The sequence below is a fragment of the Magnolia sinica genome, chromosome 18 (assembly GCF_029962835.1).
Source record: "Magnolia sinica isolate HGM2019 chromosome 18, MsV1, whole genome shotgun sequence".
NCBI lineage: Eukaryota > Viridiplantae > Streptophyta > Magnoliopsida > Magnoliales > Magnoliaceae > Magnolia > Magnolia sinica.
The window spans coordinates 45111367-45132893 of NC_080590.1; the positions used below are offsets into that span (position 1 = coordinate 45111367).

A 21527-nucleotide genomic window follows, 5' to 3' on the forward strand; every position below is an offset into this window, starting at 1 on the left:
ATCCATACAAAGCCAGATGCACAACTCATTGCTTAGGGCAAAGGAAAGCCCATTCTTTATTTAGGACTTTAGCAAGGGAAGAAGGTTTGGAAAACCGACCCCTAACCTCAATGCCATACTTTCTTACAATGATCTTTCTCCACCGACTGCCTACCTCCAATCCAAAACACCAAATCCATTTACCTAGGAATGCTGATGCAGGACACATGATTTAATGCTAGCATGCAACGTGGAGATTATGAAAGAGTCTATAAAGTAATTCAATTAACAAAATATGCTAACCTACCAATTAATTAAGAGTAAACAATAGGAAATAAAATTTGATTTAACCTAAATCACATGCCCGCATGCCAAGAAATCACATAAATTAGGATCGATGGAAGTATAGAACTTCCAATTTAGCATAGGCACGTTCCACACTAAAGGGGATAACTAGTAGGTTTTATGATTAGGGTTAAGAAGGGGAAAATCTGAAATTTGAAATATTAGGGTTCATGGGAATTGGGAATTTTAGAATTAGGGTTTTTAGAAATTGGGAAAAATAAGAAATTGAGGATATAAATAAGGTTTAGAAGGTTGTAATGGAAAAGAAAAGAGAAAGACGAGAAGAAGAGAATACCTTTCGAAGAGGAGAGAGGATGGATGTAAGACAAAGAATACCTTTTGAAGAAGAGGAAGAGGAATGATGTGCCTTGGAATCCACCACCAAATAAGTTTCTATCCTTCCACAATTTAATTGGAAGGGAGGATTTTTTTGTTTTGAAAAAAAACCTAGATAACAATAAGGAAAATTCCTTCACACAAGAGAGCTCTTTTTTCTTTTTTCTTCTCAAATCTCCACTAGGGTTGGAACTCCACCTCCCTTGTTCTTTTATAATAAAAAATTCGGAATTAAAATCCAACATAATTACAACTATGCCACTCACTTAAGTGGCCCATCATCCAAAATAAGAAAACTAAAATATATATTATCAATCTCAACCATCAAATAACTCCTAAAAATAACAAATAACATAAAGAAAACAAGATCAGAGTCCAAGGAGCCATGATCTAGAAGATTTGGTGGTCCGATGGCCTGATCGACAAGATCCAACGGTCGGATCGACACGAAATAGAAATCGTATGACTAAAATGATCTCCTGAGCAGCCCGCATGCATCATCCCAAGGTGGGGTCATCCTGATGCACGTCCAATGCTTGTGAGGTCTTCAAAATGGCTTGGCGGGCCCCATCTAGAACTCATCTCCCATCCACAAAGAAAGCAGCGCTGATGTGGGTGGTCGTCTCCATCTTTGGTACACCCGAGTACGTCCTCGGATGTCCCCATTAAAGGCGGAGTTAATGACAACCGAATCCCATATGCCAGCATCCCTCTCTAAGAAAGGTTTGTAGACCTTTGACCATTTGAGAAGATGGAATTTGTGCCCCCTGAAGTTCCCATTCCATTGAAAGTTCCTTTTAAGTTTTTCAGGCCTAAGTAAAATAGACTTTGGGCAATGAGAGAGAGAGAGAGAGAGGGGGATAGAGAGGGCAGCTTTGATAAGGGTCAGGTAACCTTCAAGGGACAAGCAATGACTCTTCCAATGAGACAACTTCCGCTTAACATGCTTAATGATCATGTCCCATGCTAGCCTTATTGTAAAAAACCACTGCCAAGCGAGAATGTGCTGAGAATGATGGGACTAGACTCTTTAAAGTACTTAATGAGGGATGGCCAAGCCTGGAATGCCAATTTTGAGGAGAGATGCATGTCCACAATGCAAATCAAGTTATTCCATAATTAAGGTAATAGAGTCTATCTGCTAATGTGATAGAAGACATGGATGACGACGGTATCAACTGAGATACCACATTATGCTTACCGATCATATGATTGGGAGCTCCCGAGTCAATGACCCAGGGCACACTATCAAACGATGCAAGACAAAGGCACCCGACCGCGAGATAGTAGCTGTGGATAATGATGCGTGGTCGAGTGATGCCTTAGAAGTCTGCATATTCTTCCTTGGACAAGTTAATTTTATCACTTGAAGACTGGGCTTAGAAGTGGAGGAGATTGGCTTGGGGAGATGACCCTTGGTTCTTTCGTCAGAGGAACATACGTAATTTGCTTAGGTAGGCTTACAAATAAGATCCCAACATGTTTGTTGTGTTGTTACTAAGACCACAATGAGTGCACTGGCGATTACCATTGCCACAATTGTGGCTACCACTAAAATATTTCCATGGCCTCCCTAATTATTTCAGCCTCCAAAGTGACCCCCTCCTATAACTTTGCTATCAAAATGACTACCACAACCACAACCATTACCATGGCTTTCCCTGTTTTCTCTACCAGATGCAAGCATAAATGCAGAATGATCTAACAAAGATGAACTTTGGACACTGACTACGTGCTGAATACGAGTAAAATCCTCAGTAATAGATGGGATCTCACTACCTCAAGGAATTTTGAGCTCAAACAGGATTAAATTCAGGATGAAGATGAGAGAGGAATTTAGCAACACAAAATTCCTCTCTCGTCGCAGTCTCATAATTTGTAGATAGGGGTTGGCATATGAAACTTCTTCTTTCGACACCTTCACACGTATATTGATTCTTTTACCCTTGCAATACTCACCTTCAACACATTTTTTAAAATCTCAAATCTAGTTATAAACATGATGCCCCACTTTTGTCCATCACGTTGAACTCCCAATGACCTTTAGATTTTCACCTTAAATAAAATAGAGAGAGAAATGTTGATGAAGAAGGAAGAGATCGATGCCTGGATCAATTTAGCTCTGATACCATGTGGACGGATTGAGAAAGGAGGAAAGAGTAGAAGAAAAGGAGGAGAGGAGAGAGAATGAGAGAGAGAATGACGATTGGGGTCCATACTTCCCACCTCTCTCAAGTCTATGAACATAGGTTTGATATTTACAAGAATCCCATTAATAACAAAAGAAAAAATATCCATTACATCCTAAACTTAGATGGACCTAAGAATGGGCCATATAACAAACCCACATTCACATTCGATAACACTATATATGTTTGACTTTTGAGTTTGCTTTATTTTCTTTATTGGACTGTCAAGGCAACCCATTCATTAATTCTCACTTTGTTGGCAGGCATCGTTAGCTCCGAAAGATTTAAATTTTGTTGGTTATACGTACAAGAACTTTGAAGCTGTAAAAGGGCTACATCAACCTTTCAGTATGAATCCTTTGCTCTTTTTTATGTATTCGTTGAATGCTTCTCTTGTGTTTGTTTTTTTTCCTTTTATTTCGTAAAAGAACATGTGAAGTGGTTATGCTTCTTTTCTTTTCCATAATATTAGACGCACCTATATGCATGGATGATTATATTTTTATTTATGTCATCTCTTTTGTGATTAGCAATTATTGTAGTATCGATAGTATCGGCCGATATTAGTCCTGTCCACCCGTCATACATCAACATGACCCCATATCTCCCACAGTCGCCTCAACTTGTCAATACAATGACACATGTTAGCAACCTCACCATCTAAGTTCTACCTTATAATCTCACATGGCGTAGGTGGTTTACACCCTCACCCCCACTACACTTCAGTGATAATATTCTTGAAGTGCGGGCTGGCCGCTACATTCGTTGGCATATGGTTATATATATATATATATATATATATATATATATATATATATATATATATATATATATATATATATATATATATATATAATTGGAACAAACTTCCCTACCCTTTTATGCACATCCCCTCTACTCCACAAATCCTTCAGCCATTTCTATTGTCCCTCCTCCATTCTATACATTGTCAGATTTGGAGGTACATCCAGCACATGCATATTGCTACTGCAACATATGCTACAACTACCCAACCCAACCCCTAATCCCCTATCTACTATAATCACCTCCCCTACTGCCATCACCCTCCCAACTACTACTCCCCGCTCTACTCCCTCCACCAACATCTCACGTAAACCTCTCAAAAGTGGGCCTACTTGTCTCCCACCATCTCATCCAATCCTTATCCCACTGCTCCTGTAATTACTTATCTACAACACCTCTATAGTTGGCATCATCCTCATACTCATCCACCTCTACATCCTCGAGGTCCTGCGTTAGCCGTGCTAACTCGTCCCTAAACTTCCTGTCACGCACAACACAACCATCTCTAATATTCTCCCCATTCATTAATGCTTCCTTCATCTTCCCTCTCACCTCGTTTGGAACACTTGAGTAATTGACAACATTTCGATGCCCCATGCTAAGTGTGTTCCTTCAAATGGGACAACCCACAGCTCTTCGGCACGTGCCCACAATAATTGCACCTGGACTCGAAATGCTATCAACCAATGTTGGGCTTCCCTTTTTCAAACATTTTCTACCTACAAAACAATATTAAGAAAATAGGTACATATATATTAAGGCTAACACTGTTCAATTTGAATTCTATATATATATATATATATATATATATATATATATATATTTTATTATTTATTTTTTTCAAAAAATCCAAAAACCTCCATCAAATGTAGATCAACCTCCAACATGTCTAATGTGATGTTTCCATGCTCTAATTATAATTTAAAATGAAGGAAATTCCGGATTTGCCAAATTTTCCAAATTCGCACGTTAGAGTATAACTTTTATTAAGTCATCCAACATTTGTAAACACCTACAAATTATGGCTAAATAATCACTGATCAAACTAGATTTTTTGAGAATTTTTATTTTTAAAATAAAAAAAGATTTTCTTTTCAAAAATCCAAACTTCCGCCAATTCGTAAATCGGCCTCTGACATGACCGGTGTAATTTTTCCATAGTCCAAGTGCAATTTAAATGGCAGAAATGGGGAATTTCAATTTTTTCCCCAAATTTCCCCTAAACACCCAAATCAAAGGTTAAAATCCACAATTGAGCATGCAAAATATGCAAAATCATGGATTTCTGTCTTAGTACTATTGATTCCAAGTGATTTGCACACAAAAAAGGAATTAAATTTTTTTTTAAAAAAAAAACATCATCGTTTCAAAATCGGTCCTACCCATTGTCCAATCTTTATTTTCGCAAAAGAAAAAAAGAATGTTTCCCCTCCAAAAATCAAGGGGACTTGGTTGGATTCACCTAAGGAAGGGTTTAGAAGTGGAAGAATTGAGAATATATATATATATATATATAAATTATAGATTTTTTTTTTTTTTTTTTTTTTTTTGAGAAGGGGAAGGGCCGATGTCGTTGTTAGTATCAATAATATCAACAATACATATAAACGAATCGTCCATACAACCTTTTATATATATATATATATATATATATATATATATATATATATATATATATATATATATATATATATATATTGACGGTATTTTGAAAATATTGCATTGCATCGATGACAAGGTATTCAAAATCGGTTACAAAATGGCCGTAACGGCCATTACATAACGGTAACAGTCATAATCGTTACGCGTTAGGGGGTCGAAATGGCCATAACGACCGTAACAGAAAAAACTAGCCGTAACGGGTTTGTAACAGGGTTTTTTTTTAAAAACAAAAAATAAATAAATTTAAAGGCCGATAGAGTAAGGACCCCGTTGGGTGGTAGACTCTCAGGAGTTTCAACTCCCGGTCAAGGGTTCGAGTACCCATAGGTGGTGAAATTCCACTAGCGTGAGTGCGTGGGGTGTGTGTGCATGTGTTTTAAAAAAAAGGTTTTTTTTTTTTTTAAAGGCCGATACGGGGGCCGATATGGCCCATATCATAACAATAATGGTGGTGGCTGTTACGGCCACCGTTACCATTTTGGAACGTCTTGATCGATGATGTCGTCAATACAAAGCGATATATCATCATGATACTATCATTGATATGCTGAAATGGACGTATTTCAGTGGTGTTTCACATCGCTGTGATGTGATAACAATAATATCAGCTGATATCATTAGTACTGCAAGCACTAGTGATGACGTGTGTTGATTCTTCTTATCATTCTCAGATGATTTTGCATCTCGCTGTCAACGACGACCTGTCATGCATGTCTATCATAGGGTCATCACCATCATCTTCTTCTGTCTTGGCTATCTGGGTTTTACAAATCTTGTTTTTCCACTTTTTCTATTTAAGGCCTTATGTTTGTATTCTTTCTCACCACGTGGATCTAAGTCCTAGGTCTTTTTTACAAGTTCTCACCATGTCATCTCCGATATTTGTAGCACATGATTAAACCATCTCAATCAATTCTTCAACATTATTTCTTATGGGGATACTTTGCGGATGCTTCAGATGACCTCATTCTTGACTCTATCCTAGTCTCTAATACATCCATCTCAACCTTATAATCTTTGCAACATTCATCTTTTGTTCATCTTGTCAAACTGCCCTCTTTTTTCTTTTCTTTTTTTCTTTTTTCATATGATTGAATAGCTGGCTTCTAAAATTTTCCTTCGGGTTTCATGGGCTTACATGGCAATCTCATAGTACTCCATAGGTGCATCCCCATATTACCTACCCAGCTCCAAATCTCTTGGAAACATCCTCCTTGATCTCCCTACCCTTTAGAATTAGAGGGCAAAGCTAAGGAAACTAATTGCTTTTCAAGGAATCTCCTAGCCATCGATTTTAATTAATCCCCGCCTTCATAGCTAGTCCTATTGAAGTTGCATTTCAAACACTTGGCCCCGGTTCTAATTTTTAAACCTCTAGTCTAGAGCTTTCTTCTTCCCAGTGTTCGAAATATTGATACCATTGGCCGATATTATCGTTATCGGCTCCCAGCGAGACGAAACCCGTCTGATAACACTAGGAAGATACAAAAAATCTCAAAATCCAGATATCGCACAATATATCGTCGATATCGTGCTATATATCGTCGATATCGCCGATACATCGTGCAATATCGCACGATTCCTCCTCCATTATTGTCGGAAATCGACAAACAGACTCATTATTCGGAAAAAAATACAAAAAACCTCTCAACAAGTAGATTTCGGTACCTGTAGAGGAGATCGCCCTAATCGAAAGCTGTATTTGAAGGGCCATTCGAATCGTAGCAACAAAATCTCTGATTTGGGCGAAATCCGTCGAAATCTAGAGAAATCGCGAAATCCGGAGATATTCTCGGCGAAATGATGGATTTGGTAGAGATTTTAGGGTTCTGGAACCCTCTCTTTTTCGAAAAAAAAAAAAAAAGGGCTTCGAGCCCTTTTAATGGGATGCGAATGGGATGGCATACCGCACACCACCGACGTGGATGATGTGTTAACGTCACCAAGTTCTGTGGGTCCCATCATGAGGTATATGTTATATCCAAACCGTTCGTCCATTTGGCGAGCTCGTCATAAGGGTTGAGCCAAAAAATAAGACAGATCCAAAGATCAAGTGGACCACACTGGAAAAAGTAGCGGGATATTGAACGTCTACCATTGAAACCCTTTCGGGGTTCACAAAAGTTTTGGATCGTATGATATTTGTTTTTCCTCTTCATCAAGGTCTTTGTGACCTCATGAACAGATTGGATGGAAAAAAACGTTATGGTGGACTGTACGAATGTTATAACGGTGAGAATCATTGTCCTCACCGCTATTTGTGGTGTGGTCCAATTGAGGTTTGGATGTGACTCATTTTTGGGCTCATGATCTAAAATGATCTCTCCAAATGGATGAACGGTGTGGATATAATAAATACATTATTGTGGGACCCATGTAACTCTGATCTCCTTTGAACTGTTTATACAACTGGAGGTGGATGATCGTCCGCGCTACTTCGCATGAAGTTCATGCGCTGGAAACTTAGGTGGGGTCCACCACGATGTTTGTGAGAAACCCACTCCGTCCATCTGTTTTTTGAGCACATTTTAAGACAGGGCCGAAAATGAGCCAGATCCAAGACTCAAGTGGGCCGAAAACGTGAGGACTGAAGGTCCACAGTTGAAATATTCGTGGGGCCACAAGTTTTGAATCAGTCTAATATTTGGGTTTTCAATTCATCCCAGTAGTAATGATGTTATGAACGATATGGATGGAATGTAAACATCACTGTCGAGTCAGGAAGGTTACAACCATAGGAATTTACCTACCCACCTTTTTCTTTAGTGTGGCCCACTTGAGTCTTGGATCGTGCTCAATTTTTGCCTCAAGTCTTAAAATAAGCTCACAAAACTGATGGATGGAGTAGAATTCTCACAAACATCATGCTGTGCCCCACTCCTGCGAAAGGATTTAGTGGGAAATCTGCGTCCCATCTTCACACGGCACATACCCATACCTCGCTAATTTGTGGTACACCAGCCAATCCACACCCTCCATCCATTTTCATAAGTAATTTTAAGGTATGAGCCCAAAAAGGAGACAGATGTAAGATCAAGTGTACCACACCACAAGAAAATGTGGTGGCAATGATGTCCACCATTGAAGCTTTTTAGGGCCCACCGTAATGTTTATTTGTCATCCAATCTATTCATGAGGTTTGACAAACCTGGATGGGAAAACATAAATATTAGCTTTATCCAAAAAATTTATAGCCCAAAAAAGTTTAATGGTGATCATTCAATGACCACTATTTTGTGTGGTGTGGTCCACCTCAGATTTGGATCTGCCTTATTTTTCAAGCCATGCCCTAAAATGATATGTTAAAATGAATTTCAATTGAGGTTTGGATATGACTCATTTTCATACATATCTTTATACATTTATAAATGGTATGCATCATATTTAAATATATTTACCTTTAGCTTAAACAGATAATGCATAACTTAGTACCTTATACAAAGGAAATTTGTCATGTGCACTTCTTTTTCGATATTTTATGATTTAAAAGTGTGTATTAAGGTCTTTTTAAATAATTTCTGAAGTTTCATAAAAAAAAAAAAATTCAACCATTTTGCTAATGTTTCCCCATGTTTCCCAAAAAGTGCGATAAATTATGCGATACAAACGATATATCCCGTGCGAAAACCGATACGTATCTGTATCCCAAGGTTGCAATATATTGCACGATACCGATATTTTGAACACTGCTTCTTCCAAACCTCCAATTTAGCATTTGCCCCTTCTCTATCCTCTTCTACCAGTGCACCACATTTTCAAACAACATGCACCAAAGGATCTCATGTCGGATAACAGTTAATTCATCTATCACAAGAGCAAAAAGTTGGATGATTGATGTCCAACATAGGGTCATTTTCCATATAATAAATTTTCTTTTTAAGATGGTCCTGAAACTATGTAGATTTTGTTAAGAAGCACAGGAGTTTGATAAAGTCTGCAATTGATCTTGCATCCTAGTAACTTTCTAAGATCAAGACGCCTGCCCTCACTGTTTTTCAATTGTTTAACATGTAGAATTGAAGAGGGGCACATCACCAGAGCAGCCATCGAGCAATTGTATGTTTAGTATTGTATTTGAGATGATTCTAACATTCCTTAGTGGGAGCTACCTATTTAATGCGTCATATCGAAAATTTGAAATGCTTGTTTATTCGTTCCCACTTAAATCTCACTTCCATTTTCAGGTGATTTTGCCATGGACTGTTCTGGGAGATCGTCATCAGAGGAAACAGAAATGCAGATGCTTGTATCTTCCAATGCCATGTCACCATAACCTTATGATGCCCCTCTGTAAAGCATTTCTTGGATGTGGAGGGCACTGGAGAGGCCTTATCGTTTTTTGTCTCGTGTTTTGGAGAATCACCACAGGAATGTATAGTTGCGTAGCATGAAAGGGAGCCCAGTGGTGATGTTTTGAGTATTGGTCAGGATTGTTGGCTGAATTTGTGTTTTCTTCGCTGCCCAGGTTGGCAGAACATGCCTTCTCTTGTGGCAGGTTTTTTTTTTTTTTTTTTTTTTCAATCTTGTTATTTACTTGGCTCAAATGGTTAAATTCCTATCTTAATGTTTTGGGAGTTTAATAACTGATGTTTTGTGTCCCAAGAAGATGGCAAGGCTGTGTTTGGCTCGGGATGTGATAAAAAGCTAGTCGTGATTATTGACATTTCTACATTGTGTAGATTTTCAAAATGCCAAACCGTACTCATGTTGATATGAAAGGGCTCTTTCTTTACAGGACAACACAAGTGAGCCTCATGATTTTTGATAACTAAGGGATTGTTTGGCAGATGCCTGAAAATGGGTTTATCTCATTTAAGTTAATCGTAATACACAATTATAATTAAGGTAATCGTGTGTTAGAGATCATGATCTCTAATACATCATTATAATTTACTAAAATGAGATGAAACTCATTTTCAGGCATCAACCAAACAGGCCCGAAGAGTAGAAATTCTAAGGCAAATCTCTCCCTGGGGAAGTGTCAGAAATATTTTCTGTGGAGTATTATAACCCTGTACAAGGGCAACTCTGATGTTAATCCTGCCCCAATGAAAAAGTGGTTGTGATTCTTCAACAATGCACATCCTCAGCAGTTTTACAGCAATCACAACCATCCAAATCACTGGTCCAACCGGGGATGGAGCATAACAAAAAAAAAATTGTATTAATTTGAACTTGGACCACTCACGACTTCCATCTATCCATTCGATAGCCATTAATTGGATGGTTGTGATTGCTTGATCAGTGTGATTTTTAGACATAATCTATCCAGTGAGGCCCACAATCAGGATGGTTTGGATAGATGCACATCAATGCCGATGTGCTGGGCCCCTATCCTTTACAAGTGGGTTCCAATCCCATCCAATATTTCCTTTGGGAGTATATATACATTGTTTGGAGTATTTACAATATTATCGATTCAGCTTGGTGATTATTGTAGTACTGTTACAAATAACACTGGTATCAGAAATTGCAGGTATCGGCAATATATCACTTGGTATCTTTGGTGTATTGACATTGCTGATGTATCACCAATATTTTCCAACCTATAGTGTTCCTTCTATCACCAATGTATCGGCAATAATTTAATTATATCGCCAAAAATCTGTTTACATTTCAATATTTTATAGGTGCATGATTGTATGATGAAATAAATATTTGTATGTGTATATATTCGGACAACCTCAAGTGCAGGGCATCGATGTAGTAATAACTCAGTGAGACCGATAGCAAATCCACAAGGAATTGGGAACACAACCTAGAACTGATTTAAGTTTAATGGTTTGTTTGGATTTTTAATTCAGCAATCTAGAGATCAACTTCTATTAATCACAATGCATAATTCATCAATTAATCTTTTATAACTCAATTAGAATCGAATTTCAGTTCGTTCTAATCGAAAAATCAAACAATTAAACTAATTTCAATATCCAATAAGGTATGCTATTAATTGAACGATTTCTCATGAAGTACTCGAACATCAATCGTAAGAAATTCAAGCATCTATTGTGCCCGAAGTTTACAATAAATTAATAAATTTTACAAATTAATTCATTCTCTAATCAAGCATTGTAATTATATTTCTAAGCAATCGATGTGCCTGGAATCGATGATGGATCAAAGATGAAACAATACAAAAGCTTTAAAGGAAATTTAAATCAATTTCAATTAACTAATCATTATTCAAATCCAAAAGAATGAATCTATAAACTAAACATAACAATAAAGATTAGTTAGTCATGGCTAACTCAAAAATAAACTTGTGGACACTGAAAATCGGTGCCCAGGCTAATTTAGATGTGTGGTTTTTGCAGTGGGGGTGATTAGGCTAATTTGTGGATGTTGGAGTCGCCACTAGCCGATAAATCTCAGAATCCCGCAGTCGGCTAAAACCGCGGAATACGTAAGGTTGGAGAAATCTGAAGACTTTCCTACCCTAGGTTGACTCCTGGTCTGCGATCCGAGATTCCGGGTAACGGACTTCGATTACAAAGAGGGAAGGTGTTAGGAACCCTCTCTGTCCGTACAAATGTACGGTCTCTACTTAGTGTGATAAAATACTCTTAAAGGAAGATGGATGCTATGGCCGGGATGAGACTAGACACATGCACAGATTTTTGATGTGACAAGATCCGAAGTTTCGGCAAGCCACAGAGCATACGTCTAACGGTGTGTCTAAAAGGCGGATATGATGATGGTTATGTAAAAGGATAAGAAAATCAAACTAGACTACTAGGAATTTCTGATGTGACAAGATTCTTAGTACGACAAGTCAGAGCATATGTTCGCTAGAAGTCTAGAGAAGCAAGGGTGTTAAGAAGGGAGTAAATGTCATAATGGTGTATGAGATGAGTGGATCCTTGGCTTTAGACTTGGGTAGGCTAGAACATGGATTGAACCATGACCAACATGGGCTTAGCTTAGAAGAGTCAAGAGGAAAGGTTAGGGGGTGGCTAAAGGATCGAATCTTGGGAGGCTTGGGAGCTCCTTCCCTCTCCTTCCCTCTCTTCCTCTCCCTCTCTCTCTCACTCTCTTGGATGTGGAGATGCTTAAGGTGTTCTTCTTTTTTCTTCTCCCTTATAATGAGAGGAGGAGAGGGCTATTTACAGCATTCTCCAATGTCATTACGGTAATTGTGAGGTTTAAGAGGGGTAAAAGCTGAGGTGGCAAGTGGTGATTGGTTGAGGAGAGAGAAACGCCAAGTGGCGCACTCTCATTGGCTCTTGGACTTAGTAAAATGGTAAATAGGATTGGATAGGGGGATAATTCCTGGAGAAAGTTAACTTTCGGATGCTGTGCCAGCTGTTGCTCGGAGGACACGCGTTCGGCGAACGGAGGTAATCGGAGTACCGCTGGTGGTAGCGTGCGGTCCTTGTGTGATGTGCTGGTTTGTCCGATGGTCCCTTTTTTAGGTTTTTGGCTTGTCTGGGTGTATTTTTAGGCTAACGTGGTTCAAATAGGTCCTAGATTTGGGACTTCGGGGTGGGTTTGGGAGGTTTTAAGGGCTTAGATTAGGGTTTCGAGTTCGGGTAGGGTTTGGATCAGGGTTTCGGGTTCGGGTATGGTTTGGATTAGGGTTTCGGGTTCAGGTAGGGTTTAGATTAGGGTTTCGGGTTTGGGAATGGTTTGAATTAGGGCTTCGAGTTTGGGTAGGGTTTGGATTAGGGTTTCGGGTTTGGGTAGGGTTTGGATTAGGGTTTCAGGTTCGGGTATGGTTTGGATTAGGGTTTCGGGTTCGGGTATGGTTTGGATTAGGGTTTCGGGTTTGAATTGTTGATCATGGTGCGGATTATCCTTGCCTCTTCAAGATGTTAACCTGGGTGGGGTATCTACAGATGCTCCTCTTTGGCCGAGGTTGCGAGCAACTGAAGGCCAAAGCAAGTGGACACCCCACCCTCCTGGTTAGAAAGGATAGTAATTTGAATCTGTTGCCTGTCATTGTATCATTGTCAGTTGACTATTTGGAAAAGAGGTAACTTGCACATATCATGAGAGTTGAGGAAAACGTTGTGATTGTCCCTAGGCGTTGGTGGGGCATTACGGGTCACCAATCACAACCCTTTCACATTAGATTGTTAATAGCATTGGAGGGTAAGTCTGAAAAGTAGGGCCTTTGCGCGTTGGTGCGGCTTTACGAGGATTCCCGTACTATTTGATCTGTCATTCCTTTGCTACGTAATCACTTTAGGAGTATTCATTCTGTTTTATCGTCAAAGTGGTTAGCTGCCCTGCACGTTGGTGCAGCCTTACGGGGTACTCACTACGCCGACTTGGACTCGATCAAATTTTCCGAACATCCCGGACTAGGTATGTGCAGGTAATCTTTTGTCATACAGTCTGTTGATTCTGAGACTTTGGTTATAATGGATTGTTGTCACTTTGAGTTTGATTATTCTTCCCAGAGATGGATCTACTCATTTCTACTAGCACTTATACGACTGTCTAGATATAGAGATTAGGCCAATCATACATGTATCATGTACGAATTCGATCATCCTCTGAGGAAACCGGAAGAGATCGAATCTTATTTAGCTGTTTACACTGACTGCAACTGGAGAATATAGAAGATTCCTCAGTGTACTGTCCGCAGCGTGCAATATTTTGAAAATTTTTATTTTGAAAACTAATCTCTTTAGAACTAGACTCCTTGGAGATTTTATTTGAAAATATTTTGAATTTTTCAAAAAATATCCGTTTGATCTCGTGGGTGGGTGTCGTTGTTCAATTTTTATTTGCAATAAATTGATAGATGGCCTCCACTAATAAATTAATGGGGTTAATGGTTTGAAATATTTTGGATTTTTGAAAAATCTGTCCACTCTCATGGATGGTCATGATCGTCCGGTTTTTTTATTGTACGGTTTAGGTCAAGTAGCCAGATGGCCTCCAAAAATAATGGGGCTGTAAACATTATTTTATTTTATTTTTATATTTTTTTGGCAATTTATTTTCAAATTATCAAGATTCCCATGAGATTTTGACCTTCTCATGGGAGGAATCTCTTTTCATTTTTTTTTTCCTTTTATTTTTGGGCTTTTGTCCAACGGATCCAAGAGAGGACCGGATATTCCATCATGTCATGGGGGACCGGCCTGCTGTCCCAAGAGAATCTTGTCAGGGGCAGCAGTCTGATTACCACCGGTCCGTGCATTTGTCCATCGGTTCGGGCTGAACGTTGGTCCGATCATTGTTTCCCTTCTTTCTATATCATCCATCCTTGATTCGATCCCAGGGAAGCCATTGTAGCTCCCTAGAAGCTCTTGAGTGTGGATTTCTTTTGTGGCCCTTCATTGCCTTTTTTCCATCTTTGTTTCTCAGGTGGTTGATCAAAGAACTTTTGCTGGATTTTTGTTGGATCATTTTTGTGGGGTTTTTGGAGGATCCATTGGTTGGTTTGGATCTTCCTTTTGGGCTCAGGAGAACCATGATCAGGACCCTTGACCATTTTGGTTAGATCTCAACCGTTGGATCTTATTGGATTTTTTTTTTTTTAGACTAAAGAGTTGGCTCGATTTTTCTATTATTATTTTTATTATTTTATATTTTTTGTTAGAGTGGGGTGTGATAAGAAAGGGAGCCCCACTCTTTTATTTGGAATTATTTGTCTTTTTATATATTTTTATATTTTTTATTTTTGGACGATCTGGACCTTATGATGGATGATCTGGGGCCCCCTTGAGCATTTCTGATGATGTGGATCTTGATGGTGGGCTGCCATTTGTGGTACATCCCATGTGATTTATTTGATTTGATGTATGGATGACTTTCCTTGAGTGGGCCCCAAATCATGATTCTGATTTGGCCAAGTTAGGGTGGACCTTGATTTGGAGATGTGGTCCCTGGATGTGATTTCATTGGACTCTATGGGAAATGGGCCTTGAGAAATGGCTTGGGCTTTTGAAAGACGGGCCTTGAAATTGGGCTTTGGAGATGGGCTTTGGGATGGGCCTTGAGAATGGGCTTTGAAACTGGGCCTTTAGAAAATGGGCCTTGAGAATGGGCTTTGAAATTGGGCCTTTGGAAAATGGATCTTTGGAATGGGCCTTGGAAAATGGGCCTTTGGGATGGCCTTGAGAATGGGCTTTGAAAAATGGGCCTTTGGGATGGGCCTTGGAAAATGGGCTTTAAGAATCTTGACCATTGACTTGGACCTTTGACTGTTGACTGTTCGACTTGGGCTTTAAGTAGGGCTTTGACTTTAAGCTTGACAGTAAGGAAGTGCCTTACCTATAAGTTTTGCTTGTGCAGCATGCCTCATTGTAGGAGTGACGCTGGCTCTTCCTGTCAGTCAGTCGATCCTTGTTTCGTGCCTCCTGAGGGTCGCCATTTATCTGATGTGGCTCGTGAGGGTGGTGCTCCTGTGATCCTGAGGGGTCAGGGAGTCAGGACCCACTGGCCAGACTAGTTTCATGACCCTCAGCCTCTATTTTTCAATGTGCTGGAGTGCACTCCATTTACCAATTTGTTCTAGGTTCATCTGAGCAAGACGAACATGTCTCCTCTGTCGGCTTTGACGGAGCAATGGCACGCTGGGACTCATACCTTTCATCTACCCTTCGGAGAGTGGGGGATCACCCCATATGATATCTATATGCAGCTGGGCCTTAGGTATGATGGGGGATCTGTCCCTTTTGAGGATGACCTCCCGATACCTTCGGAGGATGATTGGATGAGTCTGCTGGGGATGATGCCGGATGTTTCAGATTTTTTCGGCCATCGGTTCAGGTTGCTTTGGCTATCGTCAAACTTTGCTCGGCGTATTCCTGAGACCGAGGCCGTAGCCATCGTGAAGACCCGCGCCTTGATATTATACACTATGGGGACGATGATCTTCTGCCATGGGAATGAGCTAGTGAGTTCCCGTCTGTTGACGCTGGTGACAGATATCTCCTTCCCCACACCGTACAATTGGAATGCGGCTCTCCTTGCCCATCTGTATGAAGGACTGGACAAGGCCAGCCGCTGTATCAACAGGTCTCTGACTGGCTTTTATCCGGTCGTTGAGGTATCCTTTGAATCTGCTTCTTCACTTTTTTTTGCTTTGGGATAATTAGGATTAACTTCTGACTGTGATTGCCTGCAGGTGTGTTTTTCTTTACCATTTCCCTCACTTGGCGCCCACTCTGATTTATCATTCACCTCTTTTTCCTCGCATGATGCTGTGGTGATGCTATGGTACAAGGATAACCGCAGTCGCACACGCATGTTTTCTGATCTCGCTTGGAGGTCGAACATAGATGCCCTGGTCCTTGATGATGTAAGTAACTGCCCTGTCCCGTGTTACCCTATGTTGTTTTGCACTGTACTTTATGATTTATGTGTGTCCTCTGTTTTTGCGGTTTCGTACTTGGCCGTACCTTCGATCGAATGCGACCCTTGCTCCAGCTGCCCAGGAGGCTTTCCAGGCTTCGAAGCGGCATCGTATCTTGGGAGACCCTCGAGTGACGAAGTGGTATCTCGGCGAGTGGCTCTTTTGGCAGTTGGATGGGAGTCCGCTCATTCCGTTTAGTCCACCATCTGGTCCATCTAACTGGAGAGCGGTGCCTGAGCAAGAGCTGGTTGCTACTTTGGAGGGTTTTGATGCTAGTGCCTTCGTCGACCTAGTGAGGGAGTACAGCTCCTGGTGCGAGTAGTATGGTATTGGTCCCATACTACAGCCTACTTATGCTCCCGGTGATAGTGCGCGTTTCGCTAGTGGAGGTCTTCTGGGTCTGCATGTCCGCCGAAAGGGTAAAGATGAATATATACCTGACGAGGATGACTAGTTTCTGTTGTATCATGTGATTTGTATACTTGTTTTGTACAACCTTTCTCAGATATAAAAAAAACTTTCTCGCCTGCCTTCTTTACCCTTGGACTCTTGAAACATTGTTGTTGATGGCCCAAACAGTTTTTCCAGAGATGAATTGGGCTCCAGAGTTTCGGAATTGGACCCCACTTTTGATCTTGTACGATTATGGGCCAGGACGGTAGTTGGACTACCGCCGGCGGTAGTCCAACTACCGCCCGCTGACTTTTGCCCGTTTCCCTGTCTTGTCAAGCACAGCAGTGATATAGGGGTGTCAGTACTTGCAACGGTACTCCGAGTACCGCCAGTGGTAATTCAATTACCACCTCCGTCCATCTTTTCTTCCAGCAAGTCCTCTTCTTCTCTGTACATTCTTCAGCACCTTTCTGGATATTCCTTCTCCGCCCTAACCTCTGAATCCATCCCTTTTGTCCCCTTCTTCTCTCCTTTGTCTCTTCTCCTTTTGTCTCCTTCCTCTCTTTGTCCTTTATTTCTTTTGTCCTTATTATGGCTGGATTTGGTGGATCCCACATCAATGGTGATAGTGTGGTAGGTGTGGACCCATTTATGGGTATTGAAGGTGGTTAGATGGAGGTTAATGGTGAAATAGTGGGCCCTCTTGAGGCAGTCAATGCTATTTATGGCATTGCTCCTCCCACTATTAATGGTGAAGATGGGATATGGCCTGGAGGATTTGATGGGTTGGATGGGCTTGGTGGATCTACGCCAGATGGGCCACCAGGGTTTGTGGATGTTGGCGTGATGAGGATGGATCGGTTTGATGGTATGGATGATGCGATGATAGTGATGGATGGCTCGATTGGTGGGCCCATGAGAGTGAAGGGTATGGATGGTGTGGATGATAGGATGGTAATGGTGGACGGTGTGGATGTGACGGATCGGGCTCGGATGGGCGGTGGGCCCCACCTTGGTGGTTCGAGCGGTTTGGATCTAGTAGGTGATGGACTCCTTGTGGATGGCCTAGGTCAGATATTCGGTGCGGATTTTGAGGTAGTGATGGGAATGCGATTGTTGTCGAGGATCAGGGTACTAGTCCAGTCAGCTACTGGGATACTTTAGGCGTTGCAGCTCCTAGGGCATGTGCTTTCCAAACTACTGATGTGGCCATCATTGGCGGCTCGAGCCCACCTGTTGCAGCTTTTCAGAACACTCTGCGGGACTTAGGATCCTTCATTTGAGCCGGTTCGTCCAGCTGACTTGATCCCTTGGTTTGGATTTTCAGCTGCTTTTCCCACTGCAGAGGGTAGAGCCGATGAGTTTTCGCTCGAGCTTCTATATGATCACTGTTCGACTGCTAGAGGGGGCCCTAGATCCGATCGCCAGCTTCAGTGCTTGAATGCACTGATATTTTGTGTCTTAGGTGAGCTGCTCTCTCAGGTTGGCGGCAGTTTTCATTGACAGTTCTATTAGATGTGTTCCGCCGTGTCCTAGGCTGCAAAAGTATTGTTTCAGTGGTGTTGGCGGAGCTCTTTCTGGGCTTGACCGATTGCTCTCTTGGCCACACTCGTATCCTTTGGGGCTATTGTCCCTTCCTCTAGGTATCTTTCATTTTTGCTTTTCTTCTACTCTGATGCCTGTTTGTGCCTTTAAACTTGCCTCATACCTCCATCTAGGTATGGCTGTGGGAGCACCTCCATATGACTCATCCGCTTATGTGACCTGAGTCTCGCCGTGACGATGTGCTGTCTCTGTTGCTTGATGGCCTTCCTTCCAGTGCTGAGGCCACTGAGTCGTTGTACCGTCATATGTTTTCTCAGCTCCGGGGATGGGAGGTTAGCTGGGAAGCATCATGGCTTTGCCGCTCGCCTTTGATTTGTAGCGCAGCTCGCACTCCTTTGCTGTTGTTGGGTCTCCAAGGGTACTGCTCTTACCATCCTGTGCAATTTCTTCGGCAGTTCAGTTTTTGGCAGGATGTTGCGGACTTCACCTTTTCTGGATTTGGACATGTAACGCCCTGAAAATCGAGGGTCGAGCAAATGCCCAACTCTCGAGTTCCAACGCATCACTTATGCAATATAGATAATGATGATTGAATGTTGTCCGTATTAGTGCATTAAACATGAATGGAATTACACCAAATCAGCATATCATACTCTATGGACATTTATATTACACAAGCGGAAGACTGTGATAAGTATATAAAACATATAAGTGATTGTAAGTCCCCAGAGTATGAGCATGTCACCAGGTTAAATAATTACAAGTATAGCTCCAAAATTCACAAAATAATACAATGTAGTGTTCAATTAGTTTGCAACCCTGTAATCCCGTCGACACAACTCTAGGTCTACATAGACCCACCAGAGAGTTGTAGTAGGAGAACTCCTCATCATCATAAAAGTTAGGCTCCGCTTCGTAAGCATCGCCACCATCTGCAACTAAACCAGAGTCTGATTGGTGTTTTAGAACATCGTCCCAGAGTCGGAGTGAGTGATCAACTCAGTGGAGCTATAAGGCAAACGTTAGCATGTTATCAATTCAGTCAAGCAGTAATGATAAAGCAGTACAACAATCATATCTTAAGTACTCTTGTTAATGCAGGAGTGATATGCTGTAATAATGCATGCCCTCGCCTGCACTCCCTCAGCGACATCATCTCACAGTCGTGCATGGAAAAATCTCTAAACGTGCACTTCCTCGCGAAAGCACATGCAATGCAATGCATGATCATGTTAGCCAATATTTCATTAGGTTTATTCATGCAGCATATTTGGGAAGCTAAGGTACCTCCTTTTATATCATATACCCAAACGATGATCCATCTAGGGTCGTCAATCCTAGTTCGTCACATACGATAGGCAAGTTTCAGGTTGTTATGGAGAGGCTCGTCACCTCAACGTAGGCCTAGTTTATACTCGAGGTCACTACGGAAAGGCTCGTCACCTTAGCGTAGTCCTAGTGTATACTCGAGGTCACTACGAGAGACTCATCACCTGATCGTAGGCCGATAGCTCGAATACAGTCTCTCATACCACCGTATTTGGCCCACGAGTTTGGGTTGCTCACTAGTCACTACGAGGAGGCTCGTCACCCCAGCATAGGCCGACACCTCGACCACGGTGTCCCATACCATCATGTCCGGCTCATGAGTCTTGGCAAATCGGGGTACCAAGGTTAACCAGGCTTTTCACTGGTAAGTTAGTACCTTAGATTCAAGCAGTAGTGTCCATACATAGTGTCAATCGGGTTACTTGACAAGCTCGACTGTTACGAGCGCACGTTGAATTAATCGACATGGAGCGCGTAAGCACTCCGTGTGGCCTAACCACTATCGATAATCACCGTATGACTCGGATTCATCAAACGTATCCGTCATGGCTAAAACAGTTCGGCCACCGATCGTAAACCGTTACCAATTGCCTAGACTACATCGTAGCCCCAATCACACACCAAACAATAGCATTCACATGTGATAGTCAAAGACAGCATGTGACAGCCAATCTAAATATAAATCTCATTTGAGCATTTCAACAAACAAATAGTACACGTGTTTTCATACATAAGCATTTCATCCATAAATCACATAATAATAAGATAGGTTATATAAAGGAAACTGTATCCATAGATAAGGGAATTGAGAATCATATCTCAACGCCCCCATTAAGTACATTTCAACAAGCATTTTCTCATTCAGGCATTTTATCAAACACTTAGACTACAGATATCACATACACGTAATATATTTTAGCAAATCCTTCAGCATAGGAGTTGCCACACGTACAACAATCATGTATTATCAATAAGTAAACATAGCAAGCACAAATCATAATTCTGTATTCATTCAAACATTTCAACAAATACATAGAATGCATTATTTTCAACATAGTTTGGATATATGTGTAATATACGGAAACCATCGCATCTAAGCACATGTGATAGCAATCAAGTTAGTCATAAATCATTAACTAACATTGAAATCCTTGAAAACCATAACCTAAACGTTTATAGTCCGCACCTTTCACCGGTAAACGCGTATCGAACTCAGTTCGAACACTAAGTCTTCGCCTACGGCACAACCGCAACCTACAGCGTGAGATAGGTTAGCTATTTCACCATTTACTCTATTTGCATACCTAAAACAGATTAGGGTTAGGATTTCTTATCCAAGAACAGATTAGGGTATAGCAATGCAGGTAGGATGATTCAGCACGTGGAGTGGCGGGATCAAATCCCGGCGACAAACCACAACTCTCTCTCACTTCTCCTCACTTTCACCTTCTCTTTTCTCACTTCTCTCTCTTAGGGTTTGAAATTTCGTATGGAATGAGAGAGGGGTGGGTTAAGGCTCTTATATGGCCCAGAACTGATGTTAATGGCCCCAGGGTCATGATATACTTAGGTTATAGCCAAAGAGTGGTTGTTTCAAGTCAACGGAGTTCATCTGGAGGCCCATTTTCTGCATA

General features: G+C 41.1%; 2 protein-coding genes across 7 annotated transcripts in view; one reads left to right on the forward strand and one right to left on the reverse strand.

Moving 5' to 3' along the window:
• The window catches only part of LOC131233980 (uncharacterized), a 69131-nt gene extending 59153 nt beyond the window's left edge, over positions 1 to 9978 (forward strand). For 2 of the 4 annotated variants that reach the window (XM_058230908.1, XM_058230911.1), the window contains 3 exons: positions 3113 to 3197; positions 9330 to 9380; positions 9500 to 9978. In XM_058230908.1, coding sequence (XP_058086891.1) covers positions 3113 to 3197; positions 9330 to 9380; positions 9500 to 9588 — 225 coding nt within the window. In that variant the 3' untranslated portion in view covers positions 9589 to 9978. The remainder of the gene's footprint in view (positions 1 to 3112; positions 3198 to 9329; positions 9381 to 9499) is intronic. The other 2 variants (XM_058230909.1, XM_058230910.1) reach the window with 2 other exon arrangements.
• LOC131233982 (uncharacterized) overlaps positions 1 to 21527 on the reverse strand; it is a 96061-nt gene that overhangs the window by 53093 nt on the left and 21441 nt on the right. The window lies entirely within an intron of this gene.